Raw genomic sequence first — 26,142 nt, 5'->3', positions numbered from 1 at the left:
TAAGTAAAACTCACAAGCATTAGTATGGTTTTATGCTCAGAGATTAACTCATGGTTTTAAATGAGCTCAGTTCATCAAAAATCTTTACCTTCAGTCTTTGTTTGTTTATAGGCTTTCCATTGCTGTGATTTCTAAACAATTTACACGTTTCACTTCATTGATCCATGAAGCATCCCTACAAGACAGGGAGATGACAGGGGGTCTGTAAGGGTGCGAGTTGCTCAGGGAGGAATTCCCACCCCGGCCCTCCCGGGTCACCAGGACACGCGTGTGGCTCCTGAAGTTACTGAGCAAAAGCTGTTTAGAGTCAGCAAATCAGGAACATAAACTGCAGAGATTTGCATGAATTAAGGTTTTCTGAGCAGGAATTCGGGACTAGGAGAGAGTCCAGTTCCCAGGTCTCAGCCTGGAACTAAGAACTGAAAGCAACTACAAAGGAAAATCTGCCACATTTCTTTTTCTCTGTGAGTTTTATTTTACATATATTTTCTGTATCATCTGCCTCATTACAAATAGTAGTTGGTACATCTATCAGTATAAAGAAGGAAAAGCAACATCCAGTTAAAGAAAAAGAGAGAAAAGAAGAAATTTTAAAGGGTCTGATTACATGGTGCTGTTACCTTGGTTATCCTGTGTAATTCTTCTGCGTTAGTTCATCCCTTGGGAATAGTTTATTGAGAGCATATTTATTGTAGGAAATAATTTATTTTCTCTCAAGAAAGCTTTAGTGCATTAGGAACCTACAGCTAGGTATATATGATGATTCCATTTAGTGCAGAATTTCTGGGGGGGGGGGCAGGATGGATCATTTTTATTAGATTACAAAGGAGGGTCCTAGTTTTCCCCTGCTATTGAAAGGTTACTCTCTGCAGCAAATGCCAATTATCTATCTTTATAATGCTTATGTTTCTAAATGTAATGAGTTTCTTCTGATCCCTGTGCTCAATTTTAATGTGCTGATGATGGTCAAAAGCCTGCTGAAAAGTACCTGACGATTCATCTGCTCTGGTAGCAAGTTCTGAGCATCCTGGCATCTGGCTGCTGAGAAGCCCGTCAGCCCGGTGTCACTCCCTTTTGCAGACTTAGAGAGGACTTTGGTTGCTCAGAGCATGGCTCTGAACTTGAGCTGGATTGCCCACTCTGAGCCTTTTTGCCCTCAGGGTGCATATTTGGGCTGGTTGGTCTCAAAAGCAAAGCCTAAACCAGGCCTGGCACAGAATGGGCTGTCACCCAGAGATGGCTTTTCACTGGCATAACCCATTTCCCAGTTGTGATCTTACCGGCCAGAGGAGCCCTTTGTCTCTCAGCATTCTTCTATTACTAATTGTCTTTATTTCAGGAGCAGCAAGGCAAATGTAATTCCAGTCCATGTGGGTAGTTGTTTTTAATGGTTCTGCTGAGCTTTGAGGTTTGTTGTTTTGTTTTGTTTCGTCTTGTTTTTTGTATTTACTCAAGTATTCAAGTCTGAACACATTTTCATACAGTTCAACCAGTACAGAATATCATCAACTGCAGGTCTGCAAGCGTGAAGTGCCTTCCACTGTGAGGGAAGAGCACTTTCTGTCCTACTGCTGGCTGAATTGTTCCTCCTAAATAAACACTGGGAAGCAAGGTTTGCTCAGTATCCGGCTTCATGTTTTAGGTGAGAGATTGATTTAGTCAGAGCAAATCCAGACAGACGGTGCTTTTCATTTCTTTCTGAGTCGGAAGAGCCAGAGAGAAGGGGAAGGACACATCTCCAAGTGTTGGCAGGACAGACGGATGGCCAGAGCACAGCTATGTCTTTGCAACTGGAGGATCCTGCTCCTCTCTGAGATTCTGCATATTCCATGGGCAGTTCTGCCCGCTATGGCTGGGGGAGGAGGGTTGGATTCCTTCATCCATACAGTCAACCAATCCTTAAGGTTGTTCCCCATGTACTTTCCTAAGCTGTATTCATTTCTTCTGGGGTTAAGAATCTCTTCCATATCTGTCCTTTCCTCCACAGAGGAGGAAAGTTGCACTCATCTGATGGAGAGAGTGCTCTATGCATTAACATTTTGCTTTTATTTTAAGATAGAAGTATATTGCTTATTCTAATTTGTTTTTGCTGTAGCCCTGGGAAAATTTTGAGGGATATTAATTTTTAATGCCTTGTCGAATTGAGGCCTATATTGGGACAGCTTGTGCTGCTTGAAGCGATGTGTTCTACCATGTAGCAAAGCAGTAGTTGTGGGAGCTGCGGTGGGAGCGTGTTGTCTTTGATGGAACATGCTACTGTTCTTCCATAGCATTTTATAACTTCAGTGCCTTTATGTTGCAGACAGCCCTTCCTTTCTCATCTTGCTTTTTTCTTTAATTACTGCATGCTGCCTCATTTTCTGGCATTCACTATTACTGTTGGCTTTCCCTTGGAGGGGGCTGACATGGAGAGAGATTGGAGAAAGAAATTATCATTCATTATTTCTTCTCTAAATCCCTATAGTTCAGCTCAGAAACCTCATTTTGTTGTGTAGTAGGAACAGCCATTTCTTCTTGATGGATTTTAGGTCATCTGAGCAGCACTGATAGTCTGTCAGGGTCAGTCAGTCTATTGAAAATGAAATGATATCACAAGGGTTTTTCTTTCTTAACTCTTGAGCGTTAGGAGAACCTGAATCCCTCTGACTCTGACCTAAGAGGTTACATCTCATAAGATTTCTTTTGTTACATGCTAATTTTTTATAATATAATATATTTCATTATATGCTAATGTTCAGATCCATAATTTAATTTCTTGCTTATTTTCTGACAGGACAGCAAAAGTGTAGTGCTGATAGGACAGGAACAAATATGTATTTGCATTTAATTTCTACAATATTTCATGGAAGGTGAAGTGTTGCTGTATTATTTTCCCTTACCACCTCCATACAAATGCTTCATCGCTGTTACAGGACCAAAGCCTAAAGAGAAGTACCAGCTTGAGGAGAAATTTCTTTGAGAATTTTTTTGTGAAAGTGAGCTTGGTTTGAGGGTGTAATCCAACAAGATGTTCCCAGTGATTAGTGTCAAGAAATGCACCCTAAACAACTGAGGAGTTTTTATTTAGTTTGATTTTGTTTTGTGACCTGTGTTTTGTGATGCTTTTCATTCAGTTTTACATGACAGTTATAAGGTGTACACCCTTTAATTTCTCAGTGTGTTTGTGAAATCTCAAAATGGACAATTTTTACCCTCTTAACAGGACATGGAGCAGACGTGAAATGTGTTGACTGGCATCCAACGAAGGGATTAGTTGTATCGGGAAGCAAAGACAGCCAACAGCCCATCAAGTTCTGGGATCCAAAGACTGGCCAGAGTCTTGCCACACTGTAAGTTCTTGCCCACGGAGACTGTGCTTTGCTCAAATATGAGCTACCTTCATAAAAATATATATTTTTAAAGTATATTCTTAGCTTTTTGCCTCACATCATTTTAGCCACACACAATGGCTTCAAATAGAAAGCTAGTGTGTTAGCTGTGCCAGAAAATGTAGAGGTTAGATGGAGTCATGTATATGCTTGGAAAACTTTGACTTCAGTATTCCTAATTTGAATTCACTTCGTCCTTGTTCATAGCCTTCCTGGTCACACAGTTCTCATTTGGAAAACGGGATTGGGATGTTGAAACACAAATGAGACATTTCATCTGCCCGGTGGAATATTTCTTACACTGCAGTAGGGCCATGCACAGTAACTGAATCCTGCTCAGTGAGCGCTGCCCATCGCACTGCAGTACAAAAGAACAGTATTAAGGGATAGGGCCTTTGCACAGAAAGCTGCGCTGTTCTGGTTTAGTAGCCTGAATTACTGACATTGACCTGAATATTTGGGACGGGTAAATAATCGTATTTTATTTGTGTCTGGGAAGTCAGTATGTGGACAAACAGTCTTTTTTTGTTCTCTGCTTGCAGACATGCTCATAAAAACACAGTCATGGAGGTGAAACTGAATCTGAATGGCAACTGGCTTCTGACAGCTTCTCGTGACCATCTCTGTAAGCTCTTCGACATTCGTAATCTGAAAGAAGAACTTCAGGTCTTCAGGGGTCATAAGAAGGAGGCCACAGGTCAGAATTTGTTATATATTTGTATTAATGTTTGGATTAAAATGAAAGTGTTTGGGACCCTGATTTTCTTTCATTCATTCATCTGAAATCTCAGCGTTGTGTTTTCTGATCATGTCTTTACTCAATTTCAGCTGTGGCCTGGCATCCTGTTCATGAGGGGCTCTTTGCCAGTGGAGGATCCGATGGCTCTTTATTGTTCTGGCATGTTGGGTAAGTGGCATTTTCATCAGAACGTTGGAAAGATGATAATCAGACCTTCAAGTTATTACACTAAACATAAAATAGACTTTTCACCTTTGAATCCCTATTTAACACGCACGTTTATGGTGTAGTTTTGCTCTATACCTGAGGATGTTTGTGAATGTGATTTCTTGATGAAGTTGTTTCCTGTGCAGGTGTATTTTAAAGGATACAATTGCTTGTACAGAAAACAAGTCTTTTGTTGAGGGGGTGATGAGTGGTTGAAGCTCCTAGTTTTAGGGCTTCTCGCATGATGTTACAATTATTTTCCTTCTAAATGTACAGTTAAAAATCCTACACTACTAAATTCCCTAGTAAGTACAACTGGGAACAATCAGTTCACCCAATGGAAAAATATCAGAGGCTTGAATTTAGCAGATTATGGGACAGAGGAACAGGAACAACTGAATAACAAAATTTGTATATTGTATCTGTAGCAGATACACACTTGTGTCATGATTAAATGTTTTGTGTTTGGGTTTTTTTGTTTTATGCATCAGGGTTGAGAAGGAGGTTGGTGGAATGGAAATGGCCCATGAAGGAATGATCTGGAGTCTGGCATGGCATCCCCTTGGACACATTCTCTGTTCAGGCTCAAATGATCACACCAGGTATTTTCAAGTATTTAAAGAAAAGATCTAAGGAAATTTATTTACATTTAGAAACTAAAAGGGTACACAGCGTCAGTGAACAAAGATAGATTGGGATGATGCTGATACACAACCTATGGCAAAGCAGAGAGAAAAAATTATGGGAAGGCACTTGCATTTTACATTAGAAGACTGAATGATGTCCATCCTCTTGTCCTTCATCTAAAGAAGCTTTAAAAAACACTAAGGTTTTGGATGTGTGTGAGCTTTGAAATCTCATGAGGAATTTATTTTTGAAATAATTGTTGTAGCTTTCTTCTGAAGAAATACTCCTGTAGCCAGTGTTTTATTCTCACAGATGGTCTGCAGGTCATGTGTGTCTTTTCACATTGCAAACATGTTTGGAGGCATATAGTTTGTGCTTTTAATATTTTTGGTAGAACAAGCTTTAAACACGGAGCGTTTTATATGTGGAGTAAATTTTTTTGTGTAGATGTATGTATCGATAATGTTAGTTGTATGTGAAGAACATATTTGGATTGATTGAGGAGTTATTGGAATGGACTGTAAATATATCTGTTTGTTCAGGATCTGATATCGGTGCGTTATACCCCTTACACTTCAAAGCATCTTCTGAATTGTAACTATACAATTCAATATGATAATTGTTGGGGTGTTATTTTTTGTTTGAACTTAACACCTAAAGTCAGGTCCAGCACTGAACTCGATTAATAAGAGTTGAACCCTTACACACTCAAGCTAGCATGCTAAAATTGAGAGAAGCGGAAACTAATTAGATTACTTTTAGATACTTTTGATCCTTTATTGAGATCATATAACTTCCTTTTGACAGCAAATTTTGGACTCGAAATCGGCCTGGAGATAAAATGCGAGATCGTTACAACTTGAACCTGCTGCCTGGGATGTCAGAGGACGGTGTGGAATACGGTAAGGCAACTTCCCCGAGATGGAAGAAAGAGGCCTGGGGTCGGGAACAGGAACAAGGCTGGAGCTTGTAGCTGACACTGGAGTGCAGCTTCTGGATAAGACAATGGGGCAGTATTATAGCGGTACTGACTACCTAGATAAACTTTTTTAATAAGAATAATCTTACTATCAGTGTTATCAGTGATTACTATTTCAACAATGAGTTTTCTTTTGTTTTTGCAGCACCGGGAGGTAAGACCTGCTCTGTCAATCGCAGGAAGGAGGTTTGGCGCTCTCTCTGGCTAAGTCCAGCTTACTTTTCTTCCTGAAAACTTCATGTGACTTCAGAACTTCCCACAGTCCTGAACGACAGCAAAAAAAATCTTCCAAATTATTGAATTTGACTAAAATCTGAACATTTTACCCCCCTCTTCAGGAGTTATTTTGGTAGTTTTAGGCTGCTCAGAGTTGCCCAGCTCTATGGCATGCCTCAGCAACCTTCTCATCTCTGGGGTTGTTGTCTGTTTCTTCAGATTTTTATTCATTTGCTCTTTTGTGCGGCGCTTTAATCCAAGTTAAGTTTTAAAGTGTATAGATTCATAATGACAAAAATGGGAATGGGTATGGATTATTCTATCAGAAATGTAACTTCCCCTAAAGGACATGGTGTCTGACCTTTTGGGGTGTATTTATTATTCTGAAGTTCTTTTAATATCCTCTAATTTCTGTATGGCATTAAAAAGTGACCCACTAATTGTGAAATATGTAATGATAGCAATGGTAAAAGCATGTGAGATTCCAGAGAGATAAAATGATAACATAAAGAAAAATGTTTGAAGTATAAATATTTGTGTTTCTCTAGATGATCTGGAACCCAACAGCCTGGCAGTTATTCCTGGGATGGGAATACCTGAACAATTGAAAATAGCCATGGAGCAAGAGCAGATGGGTAAGTAGGAGCTGTGGGAAAGCATTTTCCTGAGCCACCCAGATACTGTGTGACTTCTCTTCCTTTCCTTTCTTATATTTTGGCAGCACAGACACTGTTTTCTGAAGTTCTGTATTGTGCATATCTCCTGTGTAAAGAAGGAAGAGTTGAAAACCTCTTTGTCTCTTTTGCTAAATAATCTGTAAGGAGAATAAGAGGATTTCTCTGTGAACCTGCGTTGCTCTGACTGTTTGTCTCTCTGGTGCTAAAGGGAAAGACGAGTCCAATGATATTGAAATGACGATCCCAGGACTGGACTGGGGAATGGAGGAGGTAATGCAAAAGGACCAAAAGAAGGTGCCACAGAAAAAAGTGCCCTATGCAAAACCAATACCAGCACAGTTTCAGCAGGTAAGTACTTGATACACAGTGAACAGAACAGTTCGTTATTTTCCCAACTTCCGAAACATATGAGGCTGTTGAAACATTTTGAATTTCCAGTATCAGCTCTTTCATATCAACACTCAGTGCAACATCATTCACCACAGTTGGTAGTTTAATTACTATTTAAGCATGAAATATTTGGTTAAATCCCTTGTATCTTGTATCTGTACCTGGAAGATAAGATGTTACAAGATATTGAAGTTTTATTCAACATTGGTTTTTGCTTCTGAATATCCGTAACACACAGCATTCCAGTGTATCTTTTCCCAGTGCAGCAATATATTGTATGCATGTTGTTGCTCAGAATTCATCTTCTGTTTACTGTTCTTTTTAGGCCTGGATGCAGAATAAAGTTCCTTTGCCTCCCCCACCTGAGCCATTGAATGATAGAAAGGAAGATATTAAGTTGGAGGAGAAGAAGAAGACACAGGCGGAGATTGAGCAGGAAATGGCAGCACTTCAGTACACAAACCCACAGCTCCTGGAGGTACGTGTGTCAGGACCTCAACACTAAAATATGTAACTTGTTTTGCAGTAATTTTTTCACCTTTTTTCAAAAAAATCTGATTTAACAGGACCTTGGACTTAGTGCATGAAAGTATGATACCTTCAGTGAGGTCCCAACGTTTCGGTTAACTAATACCAATCTGTGCATCTCTTTAGATGTATTTTTGTTAATTAAGAGAAAAGTACTAAATCTTTTTAAACTCCTGAGATATTAGATAGTTGTTTCTGATTTTCAGTTGTTACATATACTTTCATGCTTAGTTGATTTTTCTGGGTCTCTTTTTTTTTCTGGACAGCAACTGAAGATTGAGAGACTTGCACAAAAGCAAGCTGAGCAAGTGCAGCCGCCACCTCCAGGAGGTTCTCTCCATGGACCTCAACCTTTTCCAGGGCAAGGCCCAATGTCACAGATGCCTCAAGGATTTCAGCAGCCCCTTCCTCAGCAAATGCCAATGAATATGCCTCAGATGGGACCTCCTGGTCCACAAGGACAATTCAGACCTCCGGGACCCCAAGGACCTCCATTACACCAAGGAGGTGCAGGTCCACAAGGATTCATGGGACCACAAGGACCTCCAGGCCCCCAAGGACCTCCCCAAGGAATGCCACGGCCTCAGGATTTACATGGACATCAAGGAATGCAGAGACATCCTGGCCCTCATGGGCCAATGGGGCCACCAGGTCCACAGGGTAACGCTGGCCCCCAAGGCCACTTAGGACCACAGGGTCTACCTGGGTCTCAGACTCATTTAGGACCACAGGGTCCACCTGGCCCACAAGGTCACCTGGGTCCTCAGGGCCCCCCTGGGGGCCAAGGAATGCAAGGGCCACCTGGTCCCCGAGGAATGCAAGGACCTCTTCCTCATGGCATGCAAGGAGCTCCAGGATCTCAAGGGATGCAGGGCCCTATATCTCAAGGGCCTTTGATGGGACTTAATCCAAGAGGGATGCAGGGTCCACCAGGACCCAGAGATAACCAGGGACCTACTCCACAAGGGATGATGATGGGTCATCCGCAAGAAATGAGAGGTCCTCATATGCAAAGTGGTTTACTAGGACATGGTCCCCAGGAGATGAGGGGCCTCCAGGGACCCCCGCCTCAAGGTACAATGTTAGGACCGCCACAAGAATTGCGTGGGCCACAAGGCCAGCAGGGACCTCCACAAGGCTCCTTGGTAGGGCCACAAGGAAACATGCAAGGACCTCAGGGACAACCGAACCCTTCGAGGGGGCCACATCCTTCCCAGGGCCCTCTGCCTTTCCAGCAGCAGAAAACGCCTCTGTTGGGCGATGGGCCTCGTCCCCCGTTTAATCAGGTACGTGTTGGTCTGTGTAACAGGAGGAGTGTTAAGAATGTGGAAATGATAATGTCACGCCGTAGAAAGGCAGAGGAAGAGCTGAGGGGCTGGAGGTTCGGCACAGCTGCGAGACTGAGGCCTCAGGGAAACCTCAATGGGAATGAACGGAGTTATATAGTTTGGGAACAGTATGGGTAAGTGCAGAAAGGAGTTACTGGAAATACTGGTGCAGAAAATATGTAACCCCAAGAGAAACTCCAGATTTTTAATTGAAGGACACTGAACTGTCTTAAAGGGGGAAGTAGGTAAGCACTGAGAGAAGCTGAATTTAAGCAAACTGAACATAAGAAAACTTACATGTGTTTATTAAAGCAAGTTACTGCCAACTCTGAGTTGTCCCAGAGTAGTTTATCCAAACTGTGATGAATTTACCACAGATGCTGACACACCTGGACTCAGCTTAGCTCTGGCTGAACTTACCAGTTCAGACTAAGCGCACCGAAACACAGCCATCCTGCTTCATTTAGCCACCTTTGTACTGCGTGGAGCACAGGCTCAGAGATTGGCGTTGCCCACCCTTAACTTGTTACCGCACCATTTGCCAAGAAGCACAGAGCGAGCCCAGCTATTGAGCAGGTTTGTCTAGGACTAGCCTAGGTCTGGTAGGCTGAGGACTGAGCTGGAGCTGCTGAACGTGACCTGGATGTGCTGCTGGTTTGATGTCCCTGTAGCACTGGACTCCTCGGGGGTTCACCAGCTGAGCTGGAATACTGCAGAGTGCTTATAGACCCACCGATTAACTCTGCAGGGATCAAGTCAGGCTTTGATTAGGTCTGATTCAGTATGAGGCACAACCTGCTCTGCCTTCTTCAGCATCATTCACAGTGGGATTGTTCCGTTTTCTGCTCTACCACAGATAGCGCAGAGACTCCTGTGTTTATTAGCTCTTACAAGTTCCTATTTGTATGGCACTGATTCTGTATTTAAAATTTCTCTTGATTGTCTTCAGCTTTAAGGTAAATTTTGAAGTGAATGTTTGGAAAAAAAATCGACTTAATTTTAAAAACTGTGGGGGGGGTTTTTGGACAGAATTGTCTTGTAGACTTGCAATCCATAGTTTCTAGTTAAAGCTCTAGACAGGTATGCGTATAGTCCTTGGTGTGTAGTCCAGTACCAGTCACAGTGAGGGATGACATGTTGAAATGAGCTTTCGCTCAGTAATTTCATTTCGGTTTGAGGCAGAGTAGCCTACAAATTGTGCGGTTTATATGAATATTTTATTTCCTTACAAATCAGCAATAATTCCCTTCAGAATTCTGTTAATGGGACACTATTGCTGAGATTTCAAAAATATCAAAGTTAGGTGAGAAAGAGTTGGTTCCACAACTATCTAACTGAAACCAGCGTAGCGTTTTTCATTGCTGTCCCAGGGAGACGAACTTTTCTGCTTTGAGACTAATTACTAAGATGTGTGTATGAAGGTCTGTGCACGGTTACACATCCGTGTAGGTCTGTCCTCGTCTGACCCTGCTGTTGGCACTCTGCTCAGCATTGAGTAAGCTGCTTTTCACAGGTGCCTGGTTATTTTCAGTGAATTCTGCTATCTTGAAGTCTTTTACAGATATTAAAAAAAGACAAAGCAAGGTATTTTTGACCATTTTTCCTTCCTTCTGCAGCTCTAGTATGGTAATGTCTTTTAAAAATGAACAGATTTTTAAATGCATGTCAGGTTTTGCTCCATTTTGCTTCTTTGCAATATGAATACAATAGTAGTTCCTATTTTAAAATGCCCCATCTGCGATTTTTCTTAAACAGTAGGCTTTAGCTTGGTTTTTTTTATTGTGAATTTGACATTCATCTTCTGTAAACTTGTACAAATCAAGTGCCTTCCTCTTCAGTAGCAGGAGCGTATGAATAGGTATCTGCTTGATCAAGGGCTTGTCACACTAATACTGAACATGTATACGTATTTGTGGAGGTTAATCTCCATAGAAGATACCACAGTTACCTGCAGAGGTTTTCTGCAGAGCGTGGGTGAGATGCATGTGAGCTCTGCTGCCTTCTGCAAACATGAAACAGAAGAGAGAATGTTTATGAGAAGGAAATTGCCTGAGATATGATTGTCAAAATCTTATTCTGGAGATAGGCATGTTATTAAAATGCAGATGGATAAACAGAATATTCCCAAATTAGTAGTAGTATTTTGGAGCTATTTTGCTATTGCAAAATGCACATACTTGTATGTTGCTGTTCAGTTTCGAGCCCAGTTTGCGGTCCAGAATGAATTTTGAAGTGAAAGGCATGTGCAAATGCATTTTTGCAGCCCTGTCTTCTGTCTGTCAGAGCACGGTTTGTTTGGAACAGAGGTTTTTGCTGAACGCTGAGGAAGGTTATTCAGTGAGTGCTAAATACCACTGCTTTGGTTAAACAGTAGTGGCATAAGTTTAAGAAGTTCAATGAAGTTTATTGTGAGCAAGCAGATGCTGAACTAACGAGAATTGGTGGAACTGCAGCGAGGTTTGGTTGGAGAGCAGCAGAAGCGCTGCCGCAGCTGGATCTCACCTAGTCGGGGAATCGGTTTGTTCTGGACTCGACATTCAGTCACTAGGAAAGTATTTTTTGGTTTTTTAATAGGCATTGGACCAGGCCTTTTATTTTGCCTTTTTTTTTTTTCCTTTTCCCCAAAGTCCTTATCAAAATTACTCAATGAAAATACGATGGCAGAAAGGGACCTGGGGGTACTAATTGACAGGAAGCTCAACATGAGCAATCAGTGTGCCCCGGTGGCCAAGAAGGCCAATGGTATCCTGTCCTGTATCAAAAACAGCGTGGTCAGCAGGACAAGGGCAGTGATCCTTCCCCTGTGCTCTGCATTGGGGAGGCCACACCTGGAGTACTGTGTTCAGTTCTGGGCCCCTCAGTTCAGGAAAGACATTGAAGTGCTGGAGCGGGTCCAGAGAAGAGCAACAAGACTGGTGAAGGGACTTGAACATAAGACCTATGGGGAGAGGCTGAGGGAGCTGGGCTTGTTTAGTCTGGAGAAGAGGAGGCTTAGAGGTGACCTCATCACTCTCTATAACTACCTGAAGGGAAGTTCTAGCCAGGTGGGGATTGGTCTCTTCTCCCAGGCAGTCAGCAATAGGACAAGGGGACACGGGCTTAAACTCTGCCAGGGGAAATTTAGGGTGGATATTAGGAAGCAATTCTTTCCAGAGAGAGCGGTCAGGCATTGGAATGGCTGCCCAGGGAGGTGCTGGACTCACCGTCCCTGGAGGTTTTTAAAGTGAGGTTGGACATGGCACTTAGTGCCATGATCTAGTCAATGGACTGGAGTTGGACCAAGGGTTGAACTCGATGATCTCTGAGGTCTTTTCCAACCCAGTCGATTCTGTGATTCTGTTTCTAGTATGTATTTGTGTGCTCTTTTGTGTTTTTATCACCTGTATTGCAGTTTAATAGAAGTGTTTAATTTAAAACCAGTATTTCAAGATATGCTAGGAAAAATACACAAAGGAACTTAACGCTTCTCTGCAAACAGAAAAAAAAAAAAGGTAGCGTTTTCTCAAAAATGTAAAGTTTGAAAATTATTTAACGCTAATTCACGGAGAGATTAAACAGTGTTACTATGAGTACAGTGACAGCAAATTATGAGGTTTTACATATTTACAAGCTACCTGCAGCCTGGAAGGGTTTTTGTGCAAGACAATATGAAAGTTAAGTCTAAATATTACATTTTTGGACATGTCTAGGAAAAGAGTTATTATGTGTTTAGGGGTTTCTGGTATGGCTTTTTGGGGGCTTTTTTGTTTTGATGATTTCAACATGAGTTTTGTCTGGCAATCTTGCAAGTTCCAACTCTGTTCACAGTGATACATTTTTCTTGTTGGATCTCATCGCTGCAGTGTATAGGATGTATGTGACTCTCTTTAGTTCCAGCCAAGTACAAATCCCAAATGATGACTTTTTTTCTGGCCTTTGCCGTTTAAAAGCAAAATTGGACAGTTCAACCGATTTGTTTCCCAACCAGTGTCACCATAGTGGCTCCAGCGTAAACCTGATACCTGTAGAAATCTTTCATGGGTCTGTGACAGCAGCTGAATTTGAATAACATTATTTTATCCTTTAGAAATCACTCCCAAAAATACGGAAAATAACAAAAGACTCATATATATTTTTCTTTTGGATCAAATAACTTACACAAATCTCCGCTCATGCAGTTTCTGCTTGAGAAGAACAGGTGACTGCAGCTTCTGCCTTTAGCCCTGGCATTGCTTCATGTGTTAGTACTTTCTTTTAATCCCAGAATTAGAATTAAGAAAAGCAAACTTTGCCAGCATGTTCAAAATGAAACTCGTGTATTTCCATGTTAACAGTTCACAAAGGTTTATAGGAGAGGTTCTCTCATGGCCCTGTTCTTGTCCCCCCCATCCCAACATTCTTGACATTTTTACTTTTCCATCATTTGATTTTTTTGTGCATTTCCAAAGGCAGTCTTTGGTCTATGCAGTATTTTAACTACATATGAGTCAGTACCTGGCATTTTTCAAACAACTATACAGGATTTCTTCATCTTCTCTGCCAAGCAGTTACAATGTGAGCTTTTTCATCTTTGGTTGTTACATTAGTCCTCAAAATGCTACATTTCCTATAAAATCAGGTGTTTCTCACAGTGACTGAAAAGCATCACTGATGGGAATGTCTGAAAAATTAGGCTGAAACCATTGGAAAATCAGCAGTTTCTGTTGCAAGACCTCTGAAGCCACAGCCTTTATGTCAAGAAAACTGGTTTTCCCCCTTTCAAAATGCTTAAAAGCAAAAAACACCCGCGTGGCAATTCACATGGCTTTTCTTCTTATGTGCTCGTAGGACGGACAGAACCCAGGTCCTCCACCACTGATCCCAGGCCTGGGGCAGCAGGGAGGACAAGGTCGGCTTGGCCCTCACAACCAAGGACCTGGTCTTAATAAAGGTAATTAAATACGTTGTTTTTTCCTCTGTAATTCTGCTAAAGAGGCTGTTCCAGTGCAGTGCCTCTAGATCACGGGTGTCAAATTCATTTTCAGCGGGGGCCACGTCAGCCTCATGGTTGCCTTCAAAGGGCTGAATGTTATTTTAGGACTGTATAAATCTAACTACTCCAATGTTTAAATTAGTTTAAATTAAAATGAGTTTGACACCTCTGATCTAGACAGAAAAGGCTACAGCAGAGCACAGGGCATTGGCTGAGAGGAAAGCTTCTGTAGACTTGCGCTGGAATATAGAGGAAAAGTTTTCCCCAAAGAAGTATTTGATGTGAACTGTATGGTGTATGCTTTGTAGAACTGTACGAACTAGAGCATCCTAGAGCGTTTTTAGACCACGTTACAGAAACCTGCTATGATTTTTTCCCCTCAAGGTGACTCCCGTGGTCCACCAAACCATCACATGGGCCCTCTCTCAGATAGAAGGCACGACCAGAACAGTGGTGGTCCCGATCATGGGCCCGAGAGAGGGTTGTTTCGAGGTGGCCAGGAGTGGGGTGATGGTAGAGACAGCAGGGGCATGCCAGATAGACGAGGACCTCACCCAGATTTCCATGATGACTTTGATCGACCAGATGACTTCCGTGACGACTTCCATCCAGATAAGAGATTTGGCCATCGATTGCGGGAATTTGAGGGGAGAGGAGGCCCACCGTTGCAAGACGAAAAATGGAGACGAGGTGGACCTGGGCCTCCCTTTCCTCCCGATCACAGGGAATTTGAAGGAGGGGGTTCAAACCGTGGGCCTCCTGGTGCCTGGGAAGGACGGAGACCTTCGGATGATAGATATCCACGGGATCCTGAGGATGCACGCTTCCGAGGGAGACGAGATGAGAGGTAAGAATAAATCTACTCATCTTTTGGGGGTTCAAGGGTGAATGGAGGGAATTCTTTCTTCCTGGTTTCCTTTTCATTAAGGAGTCTATCTGTTTCAGATTTTTAAACTGGAAACCAATAAGGAAATGAAAACTCTAATATACCTGAGTGTAGAGTCCATAAAAATCATTCAGTAATAGAAGAAAACTTGAAAAATGGTCATTGTACACAGCAGCTTCCGTGTCTTTAAACAGTAAGTAAAGAGAAGGGAGGAAATTGTAGAGAAGACCCAGTAACACAGGATGAAGATTTGAGACCGTTTTGATGAAAATTGAGAGGAAACTTGGAGGTTAAAGTGACACTTTTGAACACTAGAAGTGGATTTTGAGACTTTGTCTCCAGTCACAAACTGCAGCGTGACTGTAGGGGCTGTAGAATGAGATGTAATACACTTGTAAGGAGCAGGAACACTCATCCTGCTGTCAAATGTAAGGGGCAGAGCTACAGCATCTCTTGGACTGGTGAGACTATTTTCTCATGGTTTTGCTTGTAGAAGTTTTATTTCTCTTTCTGACTTGTTTCTTAATGCCAAGCAAAGAACTCAAAACCAATCTAATTTACAGCAATGTCCACATCATTGCTCACGATTTCCAAGTAAATCACAAAGGGATGAATTTGCTTCTAGTTACCAATGTAATTATGGAGAAATTTCGCTAGGCCAGCGAGATTGTCATCAAAATTGCTCCAGATCTATGCTAGTTTAACCGATTTAAATTTGGCCTCCAAGGTCTAAGCCTCTCACTGACCACCAACTCTGTATGTTTAAGAACATGTACTTGTACAAATATATTGTGGTCTCCACATAATGTGAATTTTTTGTGTTTTAGTTGCCTTTTTAATAATTTTCTTACATTCCTTTTACTTTGCATCTATACAGCTCTTCTTTTAGCTATTTTCTACCTAGCTCTGTAAAGATGTACCTTCCTTTTGTGTGAAGAGTATGAAAAGATATGAACAGTAACTAAAAGAAGGTAACAAAGCCATTTTAAAAGAGTAAAAATCCAGAGAATCCAAGCTGAATGGTCTGCATTATAGAATTTTCAAAGACAAAGCAGACAACACTTTCAGAAGCTCAGCAGAGATTTTCAAATCTTATCTTGGAAATGCTTAGAGACTGGAAAATATTTAATGATTATCCTGATTTTTAAAAAGGTTTCAGGAAGAGTCCAAGAATCTTGTGACCTGTAAACCTGACTTCTGAACTACTAAGAGTTTACTTGTCAGGGTACGAGTGTTTGTACAGAGTTTGGTTTAAAAGGAATCGGCACAGAGCTATAACGGGCTTTTTGTGCTTGCAAACTTAATGAATTTCTTTGAATGAAGGTGAATTAGGTGCCATTTACTGCAGATGCTGAGGTGAACTTAATCCCAACCACTCGCTGAGCTGACTTGGAATTTAGATTGTAACTGATCAAGCTCGAGAGGGAAGTGTGTGCACGTGTGTTTCTCTCTACGTCCTCCTCATCCCCGTCCTGTTCTTACTTTACCTGTGCGTATCAACACGATGCTTCTGCCGCAGACCTGCCTGTCCCTGCCCGCTAACCCGCAGAGCCCAGTTCTGTACGTTAAGGCTCTAGGCCGCCAGGAGGGTGATGCGAGAGCAGACAGAACAGGAACTGAGCCCCGTGCGAGGCAGGGTTTTACATCTGACTGATCTGGAATAGTGAAAAAGGATACGCAGAACACAATATTAGGAGCTGTGGCCGTGTCAGGCATAAGTATGATAGATTTCAAAGCTAAACTGTGTGCATGTGGTTGCCTGGAAGCAAAAGGCAAGGCCCTGTCCCTGCTAGCTGTAGGACCTTGTGTTGCAAACCCTGGTCATTCACGAGCTAAGCAGAGTCGCACCATGTCAGTATTAAAACAGGAGGCCCTCTAAAAAACATGCAGAGGACTGTGCTGTTTCAAGGCTAACCAATATTGCTATGTGGTTATCTGAACCATTTGTACCTGAAACTGTTCAGTTTGTTTTCCCAGATCATCCAGGTTAATGTAAAATGGTTCACTGTCCATGCACAGCACTCCCTCCAGCTGCTGTTGTACCTGTACAGGCACAGCAGCCTCCTCTCTGTATCGTGTTTGTTTGCTGGGAGGTGGAGATAGACCTATTGTTTTTAATTAAAAAAAAATGTAAAAGTTTAAAAAAAATTGTATTGTGTTATGACTACTGTTAAAATATTTAAATTTGTAATTAAAAGGTTAATGTTGTTAAAATTCTAAATAAAAGTATCTAAAGTTTTGCTTGTAATAGGATGCACTGTGTCGTTAATGAGCTGGGGAAGGGGATGTTGCACAAAGCCACCGCCACCTGAATACGATGGTGGTTCTGGTTTGGCCAGTGTGGAAGTGGGAAGAGAGGGGCGGTGGGGGGCTCAGCGGTATCTGCGCTGCCAGTGAGGGCGGGCAGGACAGCGTGGGTGCCACCGAGGGCTCCTGAGCCCGTGTGCCCGCTCCACCTTAACATCTCACCTGTGTGTGCGCAGAAACTGGGCTGTAAACTGGGATAATCCCAACAACCGGTGCTGGCGTGCACTTTTGGGGTTGCAGTAACACCAAGAGGACATATGTGCTTTTACGAGCACTCCAAGTGTCTAAACTGGCCGTGCAAAAACCAAAACTACTCATTTTCATGCAGCCATCCATAAGTTTACCTGAAATGGCACCACCAGTTCTTTAAGAACCATTCTTCTCTCTGAAGATCTCTGTTAAAGCCCCAGTGAGATACTGGAGGAGATAAACTCATTTGAGATGAGGTGCAGAACCCAACCGTACCAAATTACCGAAGATGCCATGGTACTTACTAGAACAAAATTATCAACTTCAGTGTCATAACTACATTTTGCAGAACAAAATTATTCATTATTGCAGCTGGATAAGCTGCTCTTGAGGTTGTAGGATGCCACTGTGCATGCTGTTCAGTAACCAGAGCCACGTGGAGTCTAGATTCATTTGCTAAAATTGTAAACTTAGAAGAATGGAATGAAAAAGAGAATGTTCTAGCAAAAGAATTCCAGATCAATAGGAATGAGATGCGGGAATGCTTTGATACAGCCATGAGTCTCATTGCTTGCATTTTTTCAGTTTATCACTAAAATGGAAGGGAAAAAGTGAAGGGGAAAGTAAGACCACCACAGTTAAAGAAAATTCACTTATGCTTTTCCTCACCTTACCCTGTATCTATCATTGCTCACTGATTGGGTTTTTCTCCCCTTTTCATTAAGTGAACGCAGGATATTTGACAATATTTTTCTTGTACGAAAAACCAACACAATCAACAGAAGGAAAACTATAAAAATGAATAAACAAAGTGCTCCAAGGCAGAAAATGAGCACTTTTCCACCTACAAATCCTATTCTAGTAACTGTATGTGCTGTAGCTTTAAGTAAACAGTTCAGAAATGAGTCGATTAAGTGAAGCTGGTGAGTTTATCAATCTAAATGCTGCCTAAAAACTGTATTTGTACCGTGTTCTTTCTTGTAGCTTCAGAAGAGGAGGCCCCTCGAGACACGAGGGCCGGGGGCCCAGGGGCAGAGACGGCTTTCCTGGCCCAGAAGATTTTGGGCCAGATGACACTTTTGACTCCCCAGATGAAAACTCAAGAGGAAGGGACCACGGTGTTCGGGGCCGAGGTCGTGGTGCTTCTAGAGGTGAGGGGAACGTTCTGCCACGCTGAAATGCAAGAATAAGCAAGCAAAGACATTTCTTGGGCAAATTAGGGTATTTTGATGAAGACAATGTCTCTTCTCACTCCTGTCCCCTGCATCTCTTACTGCTCAGGAGGCCGGAAGGGTTTGCTTCCTACTCCAGATGAATTTCCATGCTTTGAAGGTGGGCGGAAGCCAGAATCCTGGGATGGAAACAGAGAACCAGGTAAAGAACTTGGTGAAGCTTGTTTTAAACAATAACTAGATTTCTACAATATAACCGCTTACCTTTTTTTTTTTTTTAAATCACCTCTTTTTCTTGTACCTCATATGCTCATTACTAGTCTTTTACCACAAGAAAAGCAAAACGTAGTTCTTTGGACTTCTAAATTTAGGAAAAGATTAACTATGCAGAATTGAATTGGCTCTAAATATGGCTGTCTCACTCAACAAAAAATGATTGTGGCCACTAAGTCTTGACTTTTAAGCTGAATTCTTGGACAGTCCAGAACTGCCTGTTGTTGTCACCTGCGGATGGCTGAAGTTACCTTGTGGAGGTTTTTTTGAGAGATATGCTAATGCCAATAGTAGTCCGTATTGCTTGCAAAACCAACATTTTCAGCTACAGTATCTGACAGCTTATTGGTATTTGCATTTGTGTTACTAACAGCAAAATTGAGGTTTTGAGTGTCATGGAAAAAATGAGCAAAAATGACATGAATAAATGAACATGTGATTGTCTCTAAAATATATGAAAATGTTTTATACTGAAAAGAACACTTTAGATCTGCCACTTCTTTTCAATCATCTTTTAAACCTGTTTTACCTTTAGGTTTCTTACAACTTACTCACCTCATGTTTGTTTGTTTGGCTGTTGGGATGGGGAGGAAGCTTTATGCACTTTTAACTTGAAATTGTGTGCCATAGTGTGGAAAGAATGTAGATTTAAGTGACTGCCTCCAAAAAGGAGTAAAAAACATCAGATGAACATTACTTATTATGCTGTTTATTTTCTCTTCACGCTCAGGTCCTCGTCCAGATCACCCTCCTCATGACAGGCATTCTCCAGCTAACAGAGAACGTTCTTCTTCGCTCCAGGGCATGGACATGGCCTCGCTGCCACCACGTAAACGGCCCTGGCATGACGGACCAGGGACCTCTGACCACAGAGAAATGGATGCTCCAGGTGGACCTCCAGAGGAGAGGAGCAAAGGTAAAAAACTCCTTGTATGGAAAACTTTGTGACACCAGCATGTTTTTCAGCAGTAGGCTTATCCAGCATTCCTTATCTATTCAGAGGGGATACAGCTGAACAGGTAAATATTTGATCTTATCACCTGTGAAGCTGAAGACCAGTCTTACAGGAACATCGAACAGAGGGACCTTCTGGGACATCAAATCCAAATCTTCTCTCCAGCATCATATATTCCTCTTCTTTAATGCCCTCTTCAAAAGCAGTTAGTTTTTGCCTCCCTGCTATTCCAGTTGCAAAACTCTTAAGAGTGCCTTTTTTTTCAGAATAGTTGTTTGTTAATATTCATACTTGTGCTAGCATCCTTTAACTCAAAAGTAGTTCAGTGACTTACTGAAATATTACTTTTGTATTTAATGGCTTTTGACCATTACCTTTTTGTGCTTCTCTAATTGCTTTAAGAATCATTATAACTTTGACATAGACAACATCTGTGGACAGAGCTCTAAAACTTAATTGCAGTAGACTATGCTTTGAAAAAAAGGAAAATGTTTTTCTCTTGCTTTAAGCCTGTCATTCACTAATTTCATTCAAAAACGTCTTGTGTTTTAATTGCAACAGTTGAACGTTGATGCGTATTATTGCTGAATGCCACCTCTGACTGCATCAAACACGTACCATTTCCAACCTCAACCAGCTCTTTTCCAAGTCAGCTCTGATCTGTTCAGTTGATCTCTCTGGGAAATTATTCTGCATCTTTTACTATCTTTATTACTGTGTATATACTATTTTCAGTTTTTATTTATCCTTTTGTGAATTAACTGGGGTAACTAGGAATTGCACACACTCCTTAAGATGTGGTTTAACACAGTTCACTTGGGTTTTGTTCTGTTTTCTCCATTCTTTCCTAATAGCTCCTCTTCAGCTAAGTACCAAACAGCTGCACGGCCCTGTCAGTGCTGCTGTAACCCACAAAATACATTCTTCTTGTCCTAGTAGCTGGTTCAGAGCCTGTTACTGTGTACGCAATGTCCACAATCATCCCACCAGCCTTGCGCCAGTTCTTCATCCTTTCTCTTCTTGTAAATCTCAGGATTACCATTGTCTTTTTTTTCAAATGTTCTTTATTTTAATGTCCTCATATTGGTCACCCACTGCTAGGTAGTGACCAGCAAGAGAGATCCTTCTTAGTGGCTTCCAAATGCTGAGCTGCCACCGTACAATGGAATTTTTAGTTGTTAGACCTCTACTGCACAGCTTTGTCCTTGATGCCACTGAATGTAATTCCACTTCTCTTATTGTTGTTCTGAAGCTCATTTAGTTTTAAGTGTATGTCAGTCCTTCTCTTTGTGGACTGTATTTCCAGTGCTGTGTTAACAGCAGGTTTTATCATTTGTTCACAGATTATTTCATTAAGTCTGCTGGTAAACTCCCTCTATCAATATTTTTCCTTTTGAAAAATGTACTGTTTCTCATTTAGCCAGCACCTTATCAAATCTGCAAGGATTCCTTCTGCAGCTTCAATAATAATTTGTGATAACTTTATCAGTTTCTTTAATGAATTCAAAACAATTGTTAACTACCATACCTCTTGTACCTCAACAACTCCTTGAAGTACCAAAGAAAATTCAGAACCATGGCAGAAAGCCTGAGAAACAAAACAATACTTTTTTCATATATGGGCTCTGCCACCTTCACTTGTATTGGCAAAGTCATTTGAAGATTAAAACTTCATTAATTATAAACTCCGTGGAAGAATTTGGCTTCTATTTTACACAGAACCAAGCAGAGTCAACAAAAAAATCACTCTTTCTGAAGTGGGGCAAAAATTATCCTAATGGAGCTGTAACACGTGTCCAGAAAGCACTCTGACCATGAATTTTTTTCAAAATACTGCTTGTTATTTTGAGCTAATGACTTCAGGTTTATTTAGGTTAATTCACATATCACTACTAAAAAGATCTGTGAGAAGCAGAAAATCCTGTTCCTGGCAGTACGAGCTCATGTAGTTTCTGTTCCTGGTTAGTAGTAAAATGGAGCGTTTTCCCATTATTTCTAGCCAAAAATGGAACAAAACAGTAATGTTACTCATTGTCTTCGGCACAAGCCTCAACTGATCCATCAGTGCAATGTCTTTGTTTGGGAAAAAAAGTATTTTGCAATATCCAGAGAACCACAGATGGTGTTATGGCATACGAAACTGCCTGGTAGTTTTGAGGACACTGTGACTGTCACTGTTCTGATTTACTTCATTTAAGTGACTGGTGATTGCACCAGATATAATCTCCTTTAATTCCCAAGGAACTGCTGGATTGCTGTCCATCTTCTGGACTGTAATGGAGACACTATGTAAGAAAAATCCTATAAAGGGAGGAGGCATAAAATCACAGGTCTCAGCTATATTTGTTCTGTGAATGATTGTGCCGCAGAAGAACTAGCTAAATATATGGGATGTCTAAGAAGAGGCACAACTTAGATTTCAATGTCAGTAACTGACTGTGCTTCATTTTTAGGGCGAGGAAATTCAGGACCCTCACAGAGAGCGCCAAAGTCCGGGAGGTCAAGTTCTTTAGATGGAGACCATCATGATGGATTCCACAGGGACGAAGGTTTTGGCGGAGGCCCCGCAGGAGGCAATAACCCTTCTCGAGGAGGGAGGAGTGGAAGCAACTGGGGAAGAGGAAATAACATGAACTCTGGTCAGTCAAGAAGAGGAGCATCCAGGGGCAGCGGAAGAGGCCGATAGAAGAGGCTTTGACTGGGTCACACCCAGTCCTTGCTGGACAATATTTAAATAAATAGACTGCTACTCTGGACTCATAAAGTAACCCTGCAACACCGCAAACCTGGATTCTTAACTGGGATAACTGAATGTGCATTATTTCCTAATGAGGGTCTTTTCCTAGATCTATCAACTGGTCCTAGCTGCAGTATTGTAGCTAGCTTTCTGTTTTGTGCTCTCTGCTCCCGTTTTCCTTCACCACCTTCTACCTACTTTGTTTTGTGAAGAGCTGGAATTTTTTTAAGTGTTGTGAGACATGGAACACCTCCACACATTTCAGTTCACCTCCAGACAGAAACTTGTTTCTATATGTACAGTTTGTCAGAAGTTACGTTGTTTTTGTATGAATACAGAATGTAATTTGCGCAAAAATTAACAAAAATCAACACGGTGTGTGATTCTTTACTCACCTATTACTACAAAGAAGGGTGTCTTTAGGCAAACTTGTGTATCAGATGAAGCAACAGAACTACCTCCTGCAATCTCAGCCGTTTAAAATACTCATAGCTGACTCCTAGTGTTTTGGTTTATCATGTAGAGAACTTTCATTTTTGCCTTTAGCCACAGCTGTCTAGAGATTACAAGTGGTGCTGATGTTAAAATTCCAAAACACAGGAAATCCCCGCTGCTTGCTAGTCTACCATCCTGAAAGAGAAAAGCGTGGAACATCGTTTAGAAAAAGCTGTCATAGACATAGTGCGAGTATAATCAGGACCGCTGGCAAAACACACATCATGACAATTAGTGTCATTCTACGCTTCACCTGGGTGAGTCAAATATTTTTTGTTCAGAACAGCATCTCTTTATAGAAATTGAGGAAGAAAGAAGTTTAGCAGCTTGATTAATACAGATGCATATGTTTTACAATGGCATTGCTTAAAGATGCGGGTGTTCAGTAGAGTCTGCTGTGTTCAGATGCTTAAGTTCAAACCTTGATAGTTGATCACTTTCATCTTAAATTTTTTTTTTTAAGTATCTTTTCCTTTAGGATATTGTTTCCTAGTTTTACTAGGGGAGGGAAATGAGGAGGGGAGGGGTTATTCCCATTTCCCATGTTTCATAATAAAGCTGCTTACCAAGCGTGAGTTTCTGTTTTCCCCATGAATCATTCATATTAATTATCTCCAGGCACCAGGTTATCAAAAGGCTCTTTTAATACCTAAAGCCTCCATGAAAATTTTATCATGTAAGTACATATTCTAAAGCCAGCTCTAAGGAAGGTCCTACATTAGAAGAATAGAATAGACTGTATAATAAAAAATATCGCTACCAGCCTTCCCTCCCACGCACTTTGAATTTCATGTTATAATATTCAGGATAATATGGCAGCGTAGTTCTGTAGCTGACAAGGCTACTGCAAAAACAGAGGGACACACAGCAGCTGTTTTATCTGACTTCTCATGCAGTCAGACTCAGTAAAGTCTGGCTTAAGTCCTGATGACTTCTTTAAAGAGAGAAAGCATCGATGCTTAACTGCTGGTCTCTTGGTTCAGTCAGTCACAAGTAGAAGGGGTTTTTTTTCCTTAGTTTTTAATTTGTAATTTGAAAATTATAGTAATTAACTCTGATCATTTAGCCTATAAAGTCCTTGTTATGGGGCTCTAGAAAGATGGAATGGTCTTAAAGGAATTAACTGGGAAATAGCTGAGATGCACCGGATATGACACAGTTTTTCCTTTGAGAGGAAAAAAAAATTGCTGTTCACCTCTATCTGAAGAAGGGCTTGGATCGCTTTTGGTATACGCCTGGGAGTTACCATCTATCCTCAAGTTTTAATGATAAAAGCAATGGTTTAATCATCAGCAAAAGGGAAAGCGTGCCTATTTTAAAAAACAAAAAGCAAGTCCTCTATATTTTAAGGGGCTGAAAGTGACTTTTGACTAGTAGTTAGAATATGCGATGAGCTTTAGTCCTCTACCAAAACAAGTTAGAATGCACCTAATGGGAAACCTAGCTTTCTGTATCTAGACAAAAAGGGAATTTGCTTCTGATGGTTGGTTAACTCCTTAAACCACTATGCTACTTGCTGGTAAGCAATGTTCTTCATCAAGGGATGGTGGCTTTTTTTAAATTAAGTTTTGAAATATTCCACAATCATGGAATATGCACAGAAAGTCATAAGAACATCAGATAATTAGCTCGCTTTTGTATAAAATCCTAGTAAGTGACAGCACAGCAGGAGAGACAGAAGCAGCTTCCTAGTCTGTGATCCCATGACCCACTATTACTGGAAAATTGATTAAATTTCTTAATGGGAACATATATATATATATATATATATATATACTCTTCAGGTCAAGTTCTTTTACCAGTGCTGCATGAAGAATCCTTGTGCTCCGCCTGCTGGTTTTAAGCGCTACCTGTCTAAGATTTGATACTGCTGTTAGGAATAAAATTAATTTTATATACTACACCTTAGAAGCTGTAAAAATGAGAGAACTAATTTAATGCTATTCAGGTAGCCCTGATCCACTTTTTTAAGGAAAACAAGGTGACCATTAGTGGAATGTCTCTACTGACATTTGGTACATAAATGGTTTTATTAAAGCAATCTATGTATATCTGAGTACCCCCACTGAAGAATTTCAGTTTAATTTGGAGCAAGTATTAGGTGAATACGCTAAACCCAAAGTAGTGACAGCAGGTACATAGTGCAGTGTTTGGCTTTATGTTGTGTATGAGGCATGTATGCTCGGTGAGATGCCCACAGGCTCTGAGCAGCCTGGGCCTGAGCCCTGTTCCTCTGCACAGCCCAAATGGAAGCACCAGCCTCTCAGCAGGGACTGAATTCAGCACCTTCCTAAGGCTCCTGAGGTTCTGCATTGAAACAGGGCTGTGCTAACTGAAACAGGCTCCAGAAAAATCCATTTTGAAGGTCATACTGTGGCAAGGAAGCAAGTCCTGCCCAAGCTGACAGAGTAAAAAAAAAAAAAGGTATCTACATATATAAAAAAAAGTAGCTGAAGCTACCATTATAGAGCCCAAGTATTTGCTACCTTACAGCAGCTGTAAGGCAGCAATACCTGCAAAGGCCAAGGCTTTTCACTAAGATAAGCACCTTTCACCCTATCATCGTCATGCAGAAGGGCATCCCTTAAGTTAGGGGTAGTCTTTGTGACCCACAGCCCCAGGAAAGTTTGTTTCACTTACTAGATGGTATTTTAAAGATTTTTTTTTTTTCTTTTTAGAGAGAAATACAGTTCAGTGGACATAGTATTCATTTTCACCACCGGTCTGGGATGGCTGATGACTGCACTGCACAGTACGTGTTCAGTGTAGGGGCTGGCACAGGAATGAGTTAATAGCAATTAACTATTTGGAACGTTCACCCCGACACTTGATCAGATTTCGCTGAATTGTCTCCGTGCTTGAAAACCAGTCAGCTCTACGCACCTCAGCTGTCAGGCACTTGCTTCTCCCGTCCCGGGCAAGTCAATAATGAACGTTCCATCGGCTCCGTCGTCTCACTCACGGTTTGAAGCAGGCAGCTGGTTTGAAGCTCGGTTTGAGTCAGGCTGCGGCACCAGGGACACACATTGACTGTGCAGTGAGGCAAAGCCCCGCGCCGGGGCGCGCACCGAGCACCGCACAGCCCGGTCAGTCACTGCTGCCGCGGCCGCTGCTCCTC

General features: G+C 41.5%; 1 protein-coding gene and 1 long non-coding RNA gene across 4 annotated transcripts in view; one reads left to right on the top strand and one right to left on the bottom strand.

Moving 5' to 3' along the window:
- Positions 1 to 22,868, top strand: part of WDR33 (WD repeat domain 33) — a 69,800-nt gene extending 46,932 nt beyond the window's left edge. The window contains exons 8-22 of one of the 2 annotated variants that reach the window (XM_080349514.1): positions 3,203 to 3,329; positions 3,911 to 4,065; positions 4,197 to 4,275; positions 4,806 to 4,916; positions 5,749 to 5,843; positions 6,685 to 6,771; positions 7,022 to 7,161; positions 7,529 to 7,681; positions 7,998 to 9,017; positions 13,866 to 13,968; positions 14,395 to 14,857; positions 18,377 to 18,543; positions 18,674 to 18,766; positions 19,568 to 19,753; positions 22,246 to 22,868. In XM_080349514.1, the coding sequence (XP_080205640.1) occupies positions 3,203 to 3,329; positions 3,911 to 4,065; positions 4,197 to 4,275; positions 4,806 to 4,916; positions 5,749 to 5,843; positions 6,685 to 6,771; positions 7,022 to 7,161; positions 7,529 to 7,681; positions 7,998 to 9,017; positions 13,866 to 13,968; positions 14,395 to 14,857; positions 18,377 to 18,543; positions 18,674 to 18,766; positions 19,568 to 19,753; positions 22,246 to 22,478 (3,212 nt within the window). In that variant the 3' untranslated portion in view covers positions 22,479 to 22,868. Of the gene's footprint in view, positions 1 to 3,202; positions 3,330 to 3,910; positions 4,066 to 4,196; positions 4,276 to 4,805; positions 4,917 to 5,748; positions 5,844 to 6,065; positions 6,165 to 6,684; positions 6,772 to 7,021; positions 7,162 to 7,528; positions 7,682 to 7,997; positions 9,018 to 13,865; positions 13,969 to 14,394; positions 14,858 to 18,376; positions 18,544 to 18,673; positions 18,767 to 19,567; positions 19,754 to 22,245 lie in introns of those variants that run through there. The other variant, XM_080349512.1, reaches the window with a different exon arrangement.
- Positions 18,589 to 26,104, bottom strand: LOC308043434. Of its 2 annotated transcripts, none has more exons than XR_013922505.1 (3): positions 25,908 to 26,104; positions 22,925 to 23,159; positions 18,589 to 18,743 (listed from the first exon to the last, which is right to left on the bottom strand). It is a non-coding gene; the product is annotated as an uncharacterized lncRNA (long non-coding RNA). The 2 variants fall into 2 exon arrangements; XR_013922506.1 differs by lacking the exon at positions 18,589 to 18,743 and adding an exon at positions 22,287 to 22,402.
- Positions 26,105 to 26,142: the final 38 nt, after the last annotated feature.

The sequence above is a fragment of the Nesoenas mayeri genome, assembly GCF_963082525.1.
Source record: "Nesoenas mayeri genome assembly, chromosome: 9".
NCBI lineage: Eukaryota > Metazoa > Chordata > Aves > Columbiformes > Columbidae > Nesoenas > Nesoenas mayeri.
The sequence above is the reverse complement of the archived record's forward strand: the minus strand, read 5'-3'. Positions and strand labels throughout refer to the sequence as shown.